A 17,897-nucleotide genomic window follows, 5' to 3' on the forward strand; every position below is an offset into this window, starting at 1 on the left:
GCACCCCTTGTAAATAAGGCTTCAAAATTTGTAACTCAGGTGCCAAATCTGCAAAAACTTCACTTAATACAACCTAAAGCATGGGTGCTTTTTAAATTTAGTTATGGCAGGCTTAAAATTATGGGATATTGGAAATATTCACCCTTAGAGTGTTGGAGGAACTTCATGCTGGGTGGAAGTGTGAAGGTCTGTTCTGTGCTGGCACATCCTGGGCATGGTCACTGGGAATGGGAGTGAGGAATGGGCAGCTCTGCTCCAAAAAGTGGAGGGGCAGGTGCTGAGCTCTTCTGAGGGAAAGAAGGGAACAGTACAGCTGTGTCAGGGGAGGTTTAGGTTGGATCTCAGCAAAAGGTTCTTCCCCCAGAGGGTGGTTGGCACTGCCCAGGCTCCCCAGGGCAGTGGGCACAGCCCCAAGGCTGCCAGAGCTCCAGGAGGGTTTGGACAACACTCTGAGGGGCAGGATGGGATTGTTGGGGTGTCTGTGCAGGGCCAGGAATTGGACTAATGATCCCTGTGGGTCCTTCCAACTCAGGATATTCTGTGATTCTATGGAGAATCCTGCAATCCTTCAGCACGAGAGCCTGACACCCACGGGCGTTGGGTGACTGACCTGGGAATGGGGACGTGGTTTGGCCTCTAGGCATCCACAGCACCCATCTCCTGGAGCCTCACTGCTCCCTCAGGGATAGCTCAGGGATTGCTCAGGGATAGCTCAGGGATAGCTCAGGGATAGCTCAGGGATAACTGTGCTGTTGCTTAGCAGCTGCCGAGCTGCAGTTTGGAGGTGCCGAGCGGTGGGTCCAGGTTACCTTCCTCCTGTGCCCCTCTCCACGAGCTGTGCAGCACAGGAGGAACATCCCGGGGAGCTGGTGGGGCCAGAGACACCCTTGCTGCTGTGGGGTAAGTTGTCCCTCTCATCCATCACCTTTTCCTCGCTGTTGTTGCCTCGTGCCTGGGATAGGGTTCATCCGGAGCCGGGGGAACGCTGTCCGTGCAGGATCCTGTCACACCACTGGCCCAGCTGTTCCTCTCTTGCACATTTAACTCTTACTGTCTTCATTCATGATGGAGAGACTGCAAATCTACAGGCCAGCATTGAAAATATGGAATTAATGCCAGGTTTGGGGGTTTGGGCTCATTTGACAGATGGTTTGTTATTTGTAGGGTGTGTACGAGATGGTGCTGGAATGCCCAGTTCAGTGCCAGGAGCAGATCCAGGGTCACAGGGATTTCTCAGGCTGTTGTTCCTTATGTTGGTGACTAAACCTGGCTCAGCTGAAGGTCACGCTGGCAGCTCAGTGAGAGAACAAGAACCTCTTAATTGCAGAAGATGGAGGAATGGGAAAGGCTGACAGCTCCCTGGGCATAATTAGACTTTGCAGTCCTGGTTTTGTTTTTCTCCTTTAGACAAAAGGTGAGATGGCAGAACGTGGAAATTCCAAAGCTTTTCTGTCCTGTGTAGGTGCCTCTTTGTAGGACTGTGGAATAAGGGTGATTTCTTGGGAGCTGAGAGCAGAGTTTGTGGGCACAGTGACAGTTTGGAGTTGTCTGCAGTGACCTGGGTGAAACAGAGCTGGGTTGAAGGGTTCACATCTACAGTTGCCTTGCAGGCTTTGGGTGTTAATATTAAAGTGAGGCTTAGAACTTTGCTGATAAAGAAATGAATATAGCAGAATTCCGACTGGGAATTCAGAGTAGGCCATGCCTTTTGTGTCCCAGGGAAGAGGGCACCTGGCACAGCCCTGCCAGCCATGACTGGGGTCACAACCTACAGCTTGTGTCCTCTCTCACCGTACACATTCCCTGCTTTCTGCTCTGCTTGCCAGGCATCCCTGTGTCCCTTTGAATCCTTGGCCCGCCCTTGAGTGTCTATGTAACCTGGAGCAACTTGGTCTAGTGGAAAGTGTCCCTGCCTGTGGCAGGGGGTGGAAAGGGATGAGATTTAAGGTCCCTTCCAACCCAAACCATTCTGGGATTCTGTGATTAATGACTGTTCATAAAGTGCTTTAACCTGTAAACTCCTGCATTATTACAACATTTTTTACTGAACACAACAGGCTGTGAAGCTTTTAAAAGTCATCCATAGATATTAAAAGCTTCCCAAAGCAGATTATTCCACGCTGCCATGGCCCTTCCCTGTCCCCTGGAGCCGTCTGGATCTTGGCTGTGTTTTAATTGGGGACATGATATGCACTCAGGAGTAAATCTGCAGCTAGTGTTGTTCATCATGGATTGGTTTTTAATTCAGCTGAAGACTTGCCTGGGGCACCTGACAGAAATTTTGCAAGCTCCAATCCTGCCTTCAGATCCCTGGGTTTATATCCTTCTATCTGTGCAGAATCTCATGTCACGCTGTTTATCCAAGCCCTTTGTCATTTACATTCCTGCAAAGACACCTTGGGTAGGAAAATACCACAAAATCCTTGTGGGACAGGTGGATGTTACCTGGATCCATCTCATCATGTCTGTCAGTGTTTAAGAACCATTTGGAGAATGCCCTTGAAAATGTCATTTAACCTTTGATAAGTCCTTCAGTGGTCAGGACTAGATGATCATTAGAGGTCACTTCCAACTGAAATCTCTCCTCCCCCTCCCTTTCCCCCTCCCCCTCCCCCTCCCCCTCCCCCTCCCCCTCCCCTCCCTCTCCCTCTTCCTCTCCCTCTCCCCCTCCCCCTCCCCCTCCCTCTCCCTCTCCCTCTCCCTCTCCCTCTCCCTCTCCCTCTCCCTCTCCCTCTCCCTCTCCCTCTCCCTCTCCCTCTCCCTCTCCCTCTCCTCCCTGGCTCTCCTACCCCTGAAACACTTCCATTAAACAAAACCAGACCAGGAAATCGATGCCTGGCCACCTCCAGGCCATGGTTAAACAGTTCAAACAGGAACTCTCCCGTGTTTTGAGCATGGATGGCTGCCTGCAAATTCAAACATGAAAACACTACTCAGGCACTTCCATGGCTTTCAGATGTTTTGAGAGGAAAGTGCTGCTTCTGCACAAGTTTTCCTTTTCTAACCCAAACTGGTGATGGGTTTGTAAAAGTGTGACTCTCTTGTGTCTGTGCAGGGGAGGAGCTGGATTGTGAAGAGGAGTTATGAGGATTTCAGGGTGCTGGACAAACACCTCCACCTGTGCATCTACGACCGGCGCTTCTCCCAGCTGGCAGAGCTGCCCCGCTCCGATGCCCTGAGGGACAGCCCCGAGGTAAATCACACCTCTGGAAACATCTGCAGCACTGGCAGGACACCTCCAGTCACCTACAGTCACTCACAGTCACCTCCAGTCACCCACAGTCCCCTATGGTCACCTCCAGCCACCTACAGTCCACTGTGGTCACCTACAGTCACCCACAGTCACCTCCAGCCACCTCCAATCACTCACAGTCACCCACAATCACCTACAGTCACCCACAATCACCTACAGTCACCTCCAGCCACCTCCAGTCACCCACAGTCACCCACAGTCACCTACAGTCACCCACAGTCACTTCCAGCCACCTCCAGTCCCCTATAGTCACCCACAGTCACCTACAGACAGCTACAGTCCCCTATAGTCACCTCCAGTCACCCACAGCACCTCCAGCCACCTCCAGTCACCCACAGTCACCCACAGACACCCACAGTCACCTCCAGTCACCCACAGCCACCTACAGTCCCCTGTGGTCACCTACAGTCATCCACAGTCCCCTGTGGTCACCTACAGTCATCCACAGTCACCTCCAGCCAGGGGTTGGAGATATTTTCAACTAATGGCATCAAGCTGCACCAGGATATTTGGGAAATATATGGGATTTTAGGGTTAGGATTATAGGGATCCTGTGATTTATCTCAGTTTATCTGGCAGAGGTTAAAGGTAGAGTAAAAAAGAATCTCCTCATCCTGGACTGTGCTGGTGGTGCTGGCTGATGGTTGGACTTGAAGATCTTAGAGGTCTTTTCCAGCCTTGGCAATTCCATGATTCCATGTAGTAGCCAACTATGAGTGCAGAGTCCTTTTAATGCAGCCCGGGTTAGATTTGAAAACTGACTCCTGGGAATAAGGTCAGTGATTTTTATCCCTGATTTCAGTGACCTGAAGGGAAATATCCTGCAAGTTCATACGAATTGGTTAAGCTGCTAAGTCTGAATGGTTGTTCAGAGTGTCAAGAAAACACCTGTTGGTGCCTTAGATCCCAAATGTGTCTTTGGAAACTTTGTCAGCATTCCTAGGAAATCCTGCTGTCCCATGCTGCAGCACTGCAGGAGCAATCCCACTTGGAGTGCTAGACTTGCATTTTCAACTGAATATTCCTAAAGCTGCTTTCTAAGAGCATTTGCATTAGTGCATTATTTAAATGGACTTTAAAAGCTGTTTTTCCTGCATGGATAAGAGGGAGTTTTCATTTCTTGACTTACTGTCTTCCCCTGGAATATGATGAGCTGGAATTCCTTCGGCTTCTCGCCTGTTGCTCATGGAAAGGTGTGTTCATGTCCAAAATAATCTTCTGGAAAGTAGCAGGTGCATCTTGGCTGCATCACTTCAGAGCACATGGAGGGGGAGGCAGTGCAGGGAAAGGGAAATGAGGGAAATTCAATCCAAGCACTCAAAGAATCATCTGTCCAGGAACTATAAATCAGGATCTGTGTTCCTTCAGTGCTGAGCAGGGATTGCTTTGGAGCCACGCACAGGGGCTGAAATCAGTACCCCCTGGGATTCCTTGGGGTGTTTGCCATTGGATACAGGGACCTGATCCTGCAGCCCCATTGCTCAGCAGAGAGACACATTTCTTATTGCTTTGGCTTCACACAGCCTCTGTCTGAAAAAAAATTTAAAGTTTCTAGTTTCTTAAACTCAGCAGAAGCAGCCCCATCCAGGATAATGAATCCCTGGGTTTATTTTTAATTGTGTTTTAGGCATTCCTGTCTCTTATATCTTTATTCGTACAACTGATTTAATATGGTTTAGAGCATGAGCCCAAAAATCTGCATTCTGTGTGTAAGCACAGGAGCTGTAAAGATGTTGAACAGCTCTGTTGCTCTGTGAACTGTAACTCTGCAGCTGTGGAGTGTCTCATCATGTATTTTTCATTTTGAACTGGCCACATTTGAGCACATGTTTGAGGAGAACAATGTTTTAAACAGTCCTACAGACTCTGGGCTACAATAGTGCTTTATAACACTGTCACTGTGAGCCTTTGGAGAGACCTCACGAGTTTCTCTTTAATAAAAACAAGTTTACTGTTACAGAGGGGACATTGCTAAGTGTATTTTTAAACCCCTCCTCTACTGTTTGAAATATTACTCTTTGCTCAGGGGGTCAGTCTGAGTTGCCACATTCTTGAGGGTTTGCAGGAGAGTGGAAGGGGCAGCCAGGGTTTTGTTTCACCAAGTGGTTCTCAGGTGTGTTTGGTGGCCATAACATGGGTGTGAAATCCCTGAGGAGAAAAAGGCTTTAGATTTGAGGTATCTTGACAAGGGAAATCATGAAAATCTAAATATCTTACGAAAATAACATTATTACCTTCACAGTGAGCTGCTGCTTTCCAGCTTTTTGGTGTGATCGTTACAGCCCCGTGTGTGGCTTCACATGGCAGAAATACATTTCCTTGCACAAGGGGATTTATTTCTATGACTCTTGCCTATGGCAGTGGCTAATTTATGGTCTCTCCAAGTGTGAAGAAGCCTGTCCAAACTGTGCTGTACTAACAGAAGTACTGTGTGTGTGTTTGTCCCTGTCCCAGCTGGTCACCCAGATGCTCATGGCTTACCTGGCCCGGCTCTCAGCCATCGCAGGCAACAAGATCAACTGTGGGCCTGCCCTCACGTGGATGGAGGTACAGTACAAAGCTCAGGTTGTTCTTCCTTTCCTGACCACAAACCTGCTCTCTTCCAGACCAGTAATCCTCCCAGACCTATTGGTGCCACTGAAATTCCATCCTAAAAGCTTTATTCCCCCGTTACCAGGTGTGTGACATGTAGGTGGCCATAGAAGGTGGAGAACACACAGAATCAGGTCCAATATTAAGAATATAGGAGTTTTTTTCCCCCTCCTGCTTGGATTTTGTCACCCCAAACCGTATTGTTGTGCTGCTAATCACAACTACTGAGGTGGCAGCTCCAGTGAGGCACAGACTGGGGCAATGGGCTGCTGGGAACTCCCAGTGCCGGGCTCAATCTCCCAGTGCCTCACATTCTTACCTCCTTTTTGGCAAGGCACTACTGCAAGTGTGACACATTTCTCGAGCTTTGAGCTGTCTCTGTTGTGCTGTTTGCCTGCCCTCTTTCTTTTTTAATGATTTCTCCTTGTGGGAGCTGCAGCCCCAGTGGGTGCTCTGTGCCCCAGTGGGTGCTCTGTGCCCCTGTGGGTGCTCTGTGCCCCAGTGGGTGCTCTGTGCCCCAGTGGGTGCCAGCGCTGACAGAGCCCCCCTTGTGCCCGCAGGGACACTGTTTGCATGGGGGGAGCTGCAGCTGCAGCTTTCTGGGCTAATACCACGGGAACAATAGCCCTCATGGGAAGGGAGGAACACTGGGATCAGGGCAGGGTCCAGCTGTCCCTGCTCAGCCTGGGGACAGACGTGTGGCTTCCCATTCCTGCACACCAGGAATAGCAGCAGCTATAGTTAGACTGTTGCCGTTAATTTTTAAATGGTTGGGATAAGGATTAAGTGTGTTTTCCTGCAGTTTTCCCCCATTGATATCGTCCTCCTCACCCTGAGATCCTTTGGGAGGAGAAAGTCTTGGAAAGCTGCTGAGCAAAGGAAGGAAGTTATAGAGAGAAGTGAAACTGGGGGATCTACAGCAACACAGTGGACCTGGAGATCACAGCAAAGCTGTTGCCTGTGGAGTACAGAACACAGAATTATCGCAGAACTGACTGAGAATCCTACAGAATTTGACACAAGCACAAAAATCTGGGAATTTGCATTCCTGCAGCGAAGAGGGGGAGGGCCGTGTTTTCTTTAAAAAGAGAAATAAAAGGAGGGGAGAAAATTGAAAGCAACACTAGTTTTTGGTTTGACAGCATTTCCTCCCTCAGAGCCTCTTCTTGAGCATTAATTCCACTTCATAGAGAATTTCCGTAGCACTGTTTTAAGTACTTGAGGAAAAACAACCTGATTTGGTGCTAAAGGGAGGTGCAAACCCTCACTGGGTGTTCCTGCTTGTGCACAGAGCTGCACAATGCAGTGTTTTTCTGCTCAGTGGCTGGAGCCACACGACCTTGTGCAGCCCCTGAGAGCTGTGCTGGCTGTGCTGTGCCCTCACTCCCAGCTCTCTGCTGGGGCCCCGAGCTGGGCTGTCTCTCTGCATCAGCTTGAAGCCTCTGCTGTGTCTGAGCGCCAATAAAACCCCTCCTCCCTTGTCCTCAGCTGCCTCACAGTCTCTCTCTCTTGCAGATTGATAACAAGGGGAACCACCTGCTAGTCCACGAGGAATCGTCCATTAACGTTCCTGCTATTGCTGCTGCCCATGTTATTAAGAGATATATTGCTCAAGCAGCAGATGAACTGTCCTTTGAGGTAAATAAAGCACTTTTATTCCTTGTTGTCAGACAGAGATGAATGTAATCTGTTTGTGTGTATGTGTCTGTGTTTTTGTGCCCATCATGAATATATCCAGACGCTTTCAGAATGTTTTGTGAGGTGAAGCTTAGAAGATTGAGTTAAATATTCGATCTGCAGTGAGTTGGAGACAGGCAGATGTTCAGTCATCTCTAAAATATAGCTTTACTTGGCATTAGTATCTTCTGGTTAAACAGCTCCTGCCAAGTCCCCTGGGCTGGTCCCTGAGCAGGAGCAGCCCCTGCAGAGTCCATGTGTTGTGTTGTGTCTCTTCAGGGTCACTGTCCATGTGTGTGTGTGGACACAAGTTTAATTACTCACTGCCCAGGTTATACAACCTCTGTTTTTAAGAGTGTCTGCTGCCATGAAAAGTAAAGAACCAGACTGGCAAAGGATTTGGCACTTAAAGGGCGGGTGATGATCTACAACTGGTGTGAAAATCCCACATGAATCATTGAATCCCAGGATGGTTTGGGTTGGAAGGGACCTTAAAGATCATTTACTTCCAAGCCCCTGCCATGGGCAGGGACACTTTCCAATAGACCAGGTTGCTCCAAACCCCATCCAAGATCTGGAGGGTCAGACTGTGGAAGTTTTTGTCTCTCAGGCACTTGCCTGTTTGACCCAAACAGCAGCAGTTCACACTGTGACTGCTCTGAGCAATGGTCCTGTCACTGGAGTGTGCACAGTGCTCTGCAAACAGTGTAAAGGAAAACAGAGCCCAGAGGAGTTTTGTGAGCACATTCTCATGTGCAGCACAGGAAGGAAGAATAATAGTGATAGTCTGGTGCTACCAGGGTTTTGTTCATGTTCCAAATGGAGGCAGTTACTAGTGCTGAGCAAAGAACTGCACGGGTCAGAGAGACGGGTGGGCACAGCACCCCCAGTGAGGGTCCACGGAGCACAGGATCCACGGAGCACAGGATCTGTGGAGCACAGGATCTGTGGAGCACAGGAGCCACGGAGCACAGGATCCACGGAGCACAGGATCTGTGGAGCACAGGATCTGTGGAGCACAGGAGCCACGGAGCACAGGAGCCATGGAGCACAGGATCCATGGAACACAGGATCCACGGAGCACAGGAGCCACGGAGCACAGGAGCCATGGAGCACAGGATCCATGGAACACAGGATCTGTGGAGCACAGGAGCCATGGAGCACAGGAGCCATGGAGCACAGGATCCATGGAACACAGGATCTGTGGAGCACAGGAGCCATGGAGCACAGGATCCATGGAACACAGGATCTGTGGAGCACAGGATCTGTGGAGCACAGGATCTGTGGAGCACAGGATCCATGGAACACAGGATCTGTGGAGCACAGGAGCCATGGAGCACAGGATCCACGGAGCACAGGATCTGTGGAGCACAGGAGCCATGGAGCACAGGATCTGTGGAGCACAGGAGCCATGGAGCACAGGAGCCGTGGAGCACAGGAGCCAGGCTGTTTGCCAGGGGCTCAGTGCTGATGAGGGCACTGAGCTGGCACTCCCTGCTGTAAATCCTGCTCTGTGCCAGCAGACTGGAATGCAGCTGGAATGCAGCCCAGGTTACGAGGAATAGTGTGTGAGCAGGGAAACTGAGGCACATGTGGCTTCCCAAGTGTGTGCAGAGAGAAACCTTGGCAGGACAGACATGGAACAGGAGCAGCTGTTTTACAGTGTTGTGTCCTGTTCCCTAACCCAAATCACCCCTTTCATATTTAGGATATTCTTAATTTTGAGTGGGCAGTTGCACAAGTAGCTGAGTGGGATTTTGCTACCCAGGACTGAGGAACACACCCAGTGTCTCTGCTCGTGTGGTGACAGCAGCTTCCTCAGTGGAGACTTGCTTTGCTCTTGGTCCACCATTCCCTTGAGGAAATCACTTCCCTGTGTCTGTTATCCCTGGCTGAAAACTGAGGATGTGTTGTCTTTTCTGTAAAACACACAGAGACCCATCAGTGTCAAACATCTGGTGAAAGTTGGGCATTACTGGTCCCAAGTTTTGCTCTCCCTGCCTGCAGGACTTATTTACGTTCTGCCCTTTGTCATTATCTGTAATAGAGCCCCACTCAAACCAAGCTCAGTGCAGTATTGATGACACTGATTGCCTTTGGAACCATTGTGGGATTACATTTTTATGGGAGTGAGCAAAGCTGCAGAAAACCTCTTTGGTCTCCTTGGCCATTTCCATCCTGTTGCTGTGACACCACTTCTCCTCTGCTCCCCTCCCAGTCCAGACCAGCACATCTGGGGCAGTTTGGGAGCTACAAAGGCAACTCTTGACTTTTTGCTGTGAGAGGAAACAGAAAGACACATGTCAGTGCCCACACATACATGGGTAGGGCATGGAGTAAAAATTAGTTCAGCTACGTGAGAGTATTTTCCAAAGTGTTTGACACCATCCCTACAGTTTAATCAGAACACTCCTGTACCCCTGGGCAGAGATCCTGCTGCTCTTAAGGCCCCTTTCCTTAGGAACAGCTGGGGAATCCAGTAACTCTTCCCCCTCACAGTTTGGCTTTGCAAAGGCAGATGTGGAGTTTACAGTTTATTGCCGTGCTGGAGACTGTAGTTTTTGGGATTGTGCTCATGGCAGGCTGTGATTGATGTTGTCAATCTTGTGCAGGTGGGAGACATCGTGTCTGTCATTGATATGCCACCGAAGGAGCTGACCTCGTGGTGGAGAGGAAAACATGGATTTCAGGTAGGCACAAACACCAGAGATGATGATAAAACTTAAATAAAGGCGGGAAATTCAGCTGTTTGTTCCTGGAGCTGCTGTGCTGCACAGGACTGACTGTGGGGATGAGCAGGGTGTCCTGTGTTGGTGTCAGGGCACTTCCTTTCTCCCTGGGCTTGGGCTGGAGACACCCAGGGACTCCATGGGAAGTTTGCTCCCTGCCTGCCATGGGAAGGAGGGCTGGCCATGGCCCTGTGATGGACAGCTGGCCTGATGTTTGTGGAAGCTCTGCTGTCCCCCTCCAAGGCAGCTGACACTGTTGTTCACATCACCCTGTTCCTTCCAGGAGCTAAAACCAGCTCAGGCAGAACATCGAGGATTCAGAGAACTCCAGTTGACAAAACAGTGCCACTGCCTTGGACAAGCCACCCATCCAAGCTGTGCTCTCATGCCTGTGTTTGCTGGGTGGTTTAAAGATTGCTGGGCTCTGTAAAACTTCCAGCAGAGAGATTTACACTGAATTTTCAAAAGGTCCTAAACATACCTGGGAATTAGGTACCAAAACTTCTGTGTCCAAATGGCTCTGTCCTTCTAAAGAGTTTTATTCCCTAACTTAGATTTTCTCATTGGGAAATGTAAAAGATAAAAAAGTCTCTGTTAACAAAGCAAAGCCCAAAGGTGCTGCAGGTTGGGGGGTGTGACTCCTGCCGTGTCTCGTGTTTCAGCTCCTTTCAGGCAGAGGGATTTTCATCCAGCAGCTGCTGTCTGTGAGGGGGTGGAATTATGAGTTGCTCTGGAGAGGGTCAGAATTGACCAGACACTTGTGTATTTTGGCATGGAAAGTCTTCTCAAGGTTCCTCAGTTTTTCCCTGGCAGACCTTTCTGTGCCAGGTCCAGCCTGTGGCCCGGCTGTCAGGGAGCAGTTGGATCTCCAAACACTACAAATCCCAGCTGGATGCAGTGGCAGTTAAATGATCACATTGCTGCCTACCCAACCAGAGCTTTTGTTGGCTTTGGATCAGATGTGGGAGTTCAGATAACATCTCATTTGTACAATCAGAAGAGCATGGACATGTGATACCTGCTCTGAAATTAGATTTGTCTCTGGAGTTAATACATTGATATTGCTTGAACAAACTTCTGGTTTTGAACTGTGTTATGGCTTTGCTGGACTTTTGTTCTAATTTTAGAAGCCTTAAAGCTTTATTTGCTGTACTATTAAATAGAATCATAGAATGGCTTGGGTTGGAAGGGCCCTTGGAGATCAGCAGTTCCAACTCCCAAATATTAGTTAAGTGCTTTAGTACTGCTTCAATGACCAGGCCATGCCACATTTAACTTCCAAGTGAATCAGTAAAGCAAAATAAAGCTACTTTGTGATCTGGGCATGAGTGTGGACACTCTGCACACACTGATGGATTACCAGGGTTGATGATAATTCCATTATTCGGTGTGAGCTCCCTGCCTGCTGTCAGCCTGGCTGAAACTGGGACTAGGTCTGAAGAGTATCACTGGTGATTAAAGACACAAAAAGCAAGGCAGCTCTTCTGCAGTGTGTCACTGCCTTGTATCTCCCAGCTCACATCCCATTGTGCTTTCCAGCACAAAAACACATTGATGAGACTGTGGAAAGGGGTTTCTGTGTCCGTGCACAGTCAGGCTCCTCACACCACAGACCTGAACAGCTGCAGAAATAGAGCACCATATTCTGGTTTAACAGAAAATTAGGGGTGTAATAATCTTGTGTCCTTAATTCCAAGCAGAAGTCTGTGCCAGTGGGATCAGGTCACCCTGAGCCTCACACTCTGTGCAGATGCAGCTCTGGGTTTGTGGCTCTCGGGATGTTTCCCAAATGCAGTGGAGTTGTATTGGAAGGAGTTGCTGGTGGGGAACAGCCCATTGTCGTGTTCCCGCTCCTGTTGGTGCAGAGCAGCTCAGTGAGTGCTGATTAAAGCCATCCCTTCACACACAGGGAGCTCCTCTGCACAGGAGCATCTTCCCTGGGAACTGCCAGGGTTTGGCCATTCCTCTGAAATGTACTTCCCAGCTTCTCCTGGCCAGGAAGCACCATCAGCTCCCCAGAGATGCAGATTCTGACCCCGTACAAAGACACAGAGGGGTTTTAACCTCTGTCATGTTTAAGGCCCGTAAGATGTGAGTGTCCATAAAAGGTACATTTCCTGAGCTAATGGAGCTCTTTGACCATGCTAACAGTGAGAAGAGAGTTCAGAGAAAGGAAATTCATATCTGGTGTTGCTACACCAGCCCTAGAGATGTAGCAGTGCTGAAGTGCCCTGGATGAAGAGTGTGGAGGGGAAGAATGTTGTTATAGTACTTGGTGTAAGTACTTTATGATAGGCAAACAGTTCTGTTCCTGTTTAGGAACACTGTAAAAATGATAGCAATCTGTTGAGCCAGTCATTTGAATTAATCAAATAAATCACCAGAGCCTGTCTTGCCAGATAATTGTGATTCTGAGGGCAGATAAAAGGACAAAGTCCTAACACCAAATATTTGGACAATTTGTTCATGTTATTTCTCAGGTTTTTGCTCTGTGCTAGGGAAGGAGCAGTGTTTTATCAAACCCACCACAGCTTCCATCATCAATCATGTCTTGATAGGAGGAGAGCAAGAAGAGGATAAAAAATCCCCTGAACGGGGGAAAAATCACATCTTGACTTGAAAGGACTCCCCTGGTTTTGTGCATTTGGAGCAGCTGTGGGTTGTGCCTGCCCAGGCAGGACGACAGTCAGTCCTGGGCAGGGGATGTCCTGCCCGTCCCCATCCTTTGGGATAACGGGAGGGCTGTGGGGCTGGGCTGGAGGCAGGTCAGTGGAAGGCAGTTGTGACAGCCTGTGTGAGCTGCAGTGGATCCCTGGGGGGGTCAGTGTGTTCCTGCCAGGCACAGCTGTCCCTCAGGAATGACTCACCATTCCTGTTGTCCATAGATTTCCATGGTACAGTGCCTTTCTCTCCTACCTGAGCTCACGACTGCACTGCAACACTTAATCCTCTGCAAAACAACCCATGAGGCTTCGTATCATCTTCTCTGGTTAAAGCAAAATGATTTTTAAGACATTTTTCCTCAAGCCTTTTTTCTCTTCAGATGCTCTGAGTGTGAGTCACTGCTTTCTTTGTAAGATTGTTCCCTAAATTACAGCCACCTCCACATTAACAGCCTTCCAGCCTTCTTTGTTCTCCTCTGCCTTTGCTTCTTGCTTTGTCTTTTTCATCAGTGACTCCATGTCAGCTGAATCATTAGGGACAGGCCCTTGTTTGATGCACAACTGCTTGTGGATGTTCTGAGTCATTCTGGTTTTTGGGAATGGTTTCATGAGGGGCAGAGCTGCCCCACAGCAACCTGTGAGGTGACAAAACCGGTGTGTGCAACCGGAGGAGGACTGGGCTGCTTTTAATCAGGATTACAGGAGCTGGAGAGGCTGTGGGGCTGCAGGGCCCTGCTTCCACAGAATCCAGAATGCTTGGCTTGGAAGGGACCTAAAGATTGTCTAGTTCTGATGCCCTACCACCAGCCCAAGCCCTGTCCAACCTGGCCTTGGACACTCCCAGGGATGGGGCAGCCACAGCTTCTCTGGGCAACCTGTGCCAGGGCCTCCCCACCCTCACAGGGAAGGGTTTCTTCTTCCCATCTAAGCCTTCCCTCTGGCAGTGGGAAGCCATTCCCCCTTGTCCTGCCACTCCAGGCCTTGTCCCAAGTCCCTCTCCAGCACCAGTTTCCCCAAGTGCAGGTTGCACACCGGGCAGGAATGGATCATTGGCAGCTCTCACCCCACACAGATTTTATTTGTTTTTGAAAGAAAGAATTTTGAAGAGTTTTTTGGCCAAGGTGTTCATCTCTCTTTAACAAGGGCTCAGGGTGAGAGGACCAACAGTCCCATTCCTCCTGTAAGTGCTGTCCCTGAAGTGGGAGAACCTTGGCAGGGGATGCTTTGGGAACGAGGGGAGTTTGTCCTGCTCTCTGGGAAGTCACTTGGCAAACAAAGCAGTGAAGATTCTTCTCAGGAAGGCCAAACAGCTAATAAAAAAATAAGGATAAAACCTAACCCTCTTAGGTTTTGCTTGACTTTCATCAGATTTAAAAGGGGGACACTGACTGAAATTTAAACCACACTTTACTTTTTGTCAAAAAAAAAACCCCACAACCAAAATGTCTCAAACAATGTTTGATTTGCCGTTTATATTGCTGCTGCTTTCTCACTTACTTAAATTCCCTCCTCATACGCTGAAAATTATTACTGTTAAATTATTGTTATACTGGAAAATTATTCCTGGCTTTTCCCCTTAAAGCCTCGTGTTACTTCCAGTTTTAGCAGCCACTGGCATGAAAGTGAAAAATAAATCTGTAGTAGCAATTGCAGAACTGTTTGCACCCCCAGCCTGTGCCTTCCCTCTCTGGTTAAGGTGTTCTTTTAACCTTTAGATGACCTTGTATTTATCTAAATTTATACTCCCCTGGCTATTAATTTTTGGACGTTGCCAAATCCTTTAATCCTGGCTCAAGCTCTAGTAGTGCCTTGCTACATCTGTTGAGATTAACTCTTGGACTAAACTCATTTATTTATACAAAATCATGGAAAACTTTCCATGGGAGGAAAAGCATCTTTTAATTGGGTGGGAATGAGGCACAAGCTGTGGGTTGTGACCCTGGTGATGATCTCTGGGGGATCTTGAGATAAAAGTTAGAATAAATAAGTCAGAAAATGTAATTCATTGGACTGTGAGCAGTGAGGAAACACCAGGGAACTTGTCAACACTAACACGTGAAAATTCTTTTTCCCTAAAAATCCATTGTCATTATTAGTGTGGACATGGCAAAAGTGCTACATTGAGAGCAGGTATAATGTTTGATTTGGGTTCTGAGCTATCTAGAAGCAGTGACATAACCATGCAGGGTCTTTCATTTCTGAATTCCTGTTCAGTGTATTGGATAGTCCATTCAGAAACAGGAGGAATATTATGTTAACAGTCAAAGGAAGTGAGTTTTGATTACAGTGTGGGATCTGGGGTTGGATTCACATCCACACTTAGATGATTAATGGAAGGTTGGGGGCCCAGTGCTTCAGGTTTCTTTACATATCCCAGGCACAGACATTGTGGGCAATTATAAAAGTTCTCAGAGCATTGGAAATGGAAAGAAAGTTCATCCCTTTAGCTGTGGAGCCTCCCAGATGATCGTTTCTGTGGTGGGCTGAGACTTTCCCTGGTTGTGTATATTTTTCCTAATTTAAAAATTGTCTCCTGCATCTCTTGCATGGGAAATGTCCAACATTGCATGGGAAATGTCCACTCTCAGGGTTGAAGTTGGGGATGTTCAGCCTAGAGAAGAAAAAGGTGTGTGGAGAACTCAGAGCACCTTCCAAGTGTCTCAGTGGCTCCAGGGGAGCTGGAGAGGGAATGTTTTCCAGGAACTGTGGTGACAGGACGAGGGAGGATGGGTTCAAACTGACAGAGGGGAAATTTAGCTTAGATATTCAGAAGAAATCCTTCCCTGTAAGAGTGGGGAGGCCCTGGCATAGGGAGAAGCTGTGGCTGTCCCATCCCTGGAAGTGTCCAAGGCCAGGTTGGACAGGGCTTGGAGCAACCTGGGCTAGTGGAAGGTGTCCCTGCCCATGGCAGAGGGTGGCTCTGGAGGAACTTTAAGGTCCCTTCTAACAAAACCATTTTATGATTCTGTGATTTAAAGCCCTGAATATTTTGTTTAAATCCCAGCACTTCTGTGTCTGTCCCACTCAGCCTGTTCCTCAACAGCTCCCAGCAGAGCAGAGACCCTGAGCTGCCTGAGGAAGGGCCCCTGGATGCCATGCTGGGGTTTATGCTGGTTTTCTTGTGCTAATTGTCCTATTGCTTCCTATAAACTGCCCAAAAATCAGCACTATGGCATATAATTCCAGGATACCATCTCCTGGCAAAGCTGGCACACCCAGCTGAGGGAGTGGGTGCAGCCACACCTTGTGTAGGGTGTGAGATGGGCTCTGAGAGTCACTTGGGCAGAAATGTGATGCCCAGGCCAGTGCCAGTCCCAGGAGCCACAGCTGAGGGCAGGGAGATCTGCTGGCCCAGTGCTGCTGTTCCAGGTGCTGTTCCTGAGCTCCCAGAGTCTTCCCAACAAGCACATTCCAAGTGTCATGGATGACAGTTTGTCCTGTACTTGGTTAAAACCCTGCCCTGCTGAATTTGGGGGTGTGGGAAGAGCAGTTACCTGCTGGTACTATTAACTGTTGCTTCCCTTAGGGAATCTGGAATAGTTCCAGTCTGGAATGTTTACCAGGACACCCCACACATGACACTGCCACTGAATTGCTGGGAGGTTTATGGGGGAAAATCAACTTGGTGTAGGAAGGAGATGAATTTTTTTTTCCTCAGAGACAAAAGGGAGTTGTGTAAGATGAATAAATAGAGGAGGAACTGTGTGCCAGGCCTGGTGCTGACTGCCTTGTGCCTCCAGTGGATTTCATGGATGTGGGTACATGACTGGCAGCATCCAGGTCCATCCACTGGCTCTTTGCCACGTGTTCCTGTGGCTTTGGACCAAACTGTGGCTGCCTGCAGTGACTTGGTGCTTCCAGCTGCCCCATCACGTGCCTGACACGGGCCAGGAAATCCTGCCCCTGCCTTGGATGAGGTGTCTGGGGAGGGAGGTGGTGCTGGAGTTCTGTGCCACAACACAGGAGCTGTCCTGGGGGAGGAGGTGGGGTGTGACAGGGAAAAAGGTCTGGAAATATGAAACCAAGGGTAAAAGTTTCCAAAGCTCTGCTCTGGTCTGACTTTCACCTGGGATGGGAGTAAGAAGGAAAATGCTGTGAACTAGAAATGCTGAGAAGTGGAAAACTCCTCTGTGGTGACAGCTCAGTCTGGATCCTTAACCAGAGAAAGGGAGATAATGCCACTGCTCCCCAGATACAGCGAGCCAGGGGTGGCCTAGGAATGTCTGCAGGCACATCCCATTCCAACACCAGGATCCTTCCCATACCCTTTCACCCTGCTCTGGTTTAGAGACATTCTGCAGCATTTTTGCCTTAGAGGGGATTCAGGGAGAAATCACAGAAGGTGGAATATGCTGAGTTGGAAGGGACCATCAGGATCATTGGGTCCAACTCCTGGCCCTGCACAGGACTCCCCAGGAATCCCACCCTGGGATTTCCATATCTTTTTCCCAAAAAGCAGTTCTTGTACTCGAGGGTAGGACATGAGCTGTTTGTTAAAGGACAGGGCAGGAACTCTGCAAATTCACATTTCCAGTGAGTCGGTGTGTCCTTGCTGTGCCCTGGGCACTCGGGTTCCTCCTGTCACAGGAGAAGCTGCACTCAAAGTTTGGCAGATTTTTTTTCCCCAGGGTGGGGCCTGGCTTTTGAAGCATCTTCAGATGTTTCCTAAAGACAACTCTAGAATATTCTGTGTGTTACAGCTTACTGAGCAGATCCACAGCTAGTTCAGAGGGTTCAGCAGCTTGCAGGGGGGTGTTGGAGCTGTTTTCCCAGTTGCCAGTAATGGATATGGATGGGTGGCACTGTTCTCCCTTCTCCTTCTCTGGGGGAAACCGAGACACAGGAGTTGCACTGTCCATGATCCAAAGCAGATCCAAGAGCACACCAGGCTCGTGGTAGAGATTCCTTTGCTGCATCCTGCTCTCCTCTAAATATTTTATTTCCACTCAGATCACTGGATTCCTACAAACATAGAACTCATTT

At 48.9% G+C, this 17,897-nt stretch overlaps 1 protein-coding gene across 5 annotated transcripts in view; it reads left to right on the forward strand.

Moving 5' to 3' along the window:
* ARHGAP32 (Rho GTPase activating protein 32) overlaps positions 1 to 17,897 on the forward strand; it is a 187,528-nt gene that overhangs the window by 100,663 nt on the left and 68,968 nt on the right. For all 5 annotated transcript variants that reach the window (XR_007908469.1, XR_007908470.1, XM_051812391.1 and 2 more), the window contains 4 exons: positions 3,056 to 3,193; positions 5,708 to 5,800; positions 7,361 to 7,483; positions 10,135 to 10,212. Coding sequence is in view for 3 of the 5 variants with exons in the window: in XM_051812391.1 (XP_051668351.1) it covers positions 3,056 to 3,193; positions 5,708 to 5,800; positions 7,361 to 7,483; positions 10,135 to 10,212 (432 nt within the window). In the remaining 2 variants the exon portion in view is untranslated. The remainder of the gene's footprint in view (positions 1 to 3,055; positions 3,194 to 5,707; positions 5,801 to 7,360; positions 7,484 to 10,134; positions 10,213 to 17,897) is intronic.

The sequence above is a fragment of the Manacus candei genome, unplaced genomic scaffold (genome assembly GCF_025592945.1).
Source record: "Manacus candei isolate 608988 ecotype Guabito, Panama unplaced genomic scaffold, ASM2559294v1 h1tg000086l, whole genome shotgun sequence".
Lineage (NCBI taxonomy): Eukaryota > Metazoa > Chordata > Aves > Passeriformes > Pipridae > Manacus > Manacus candei.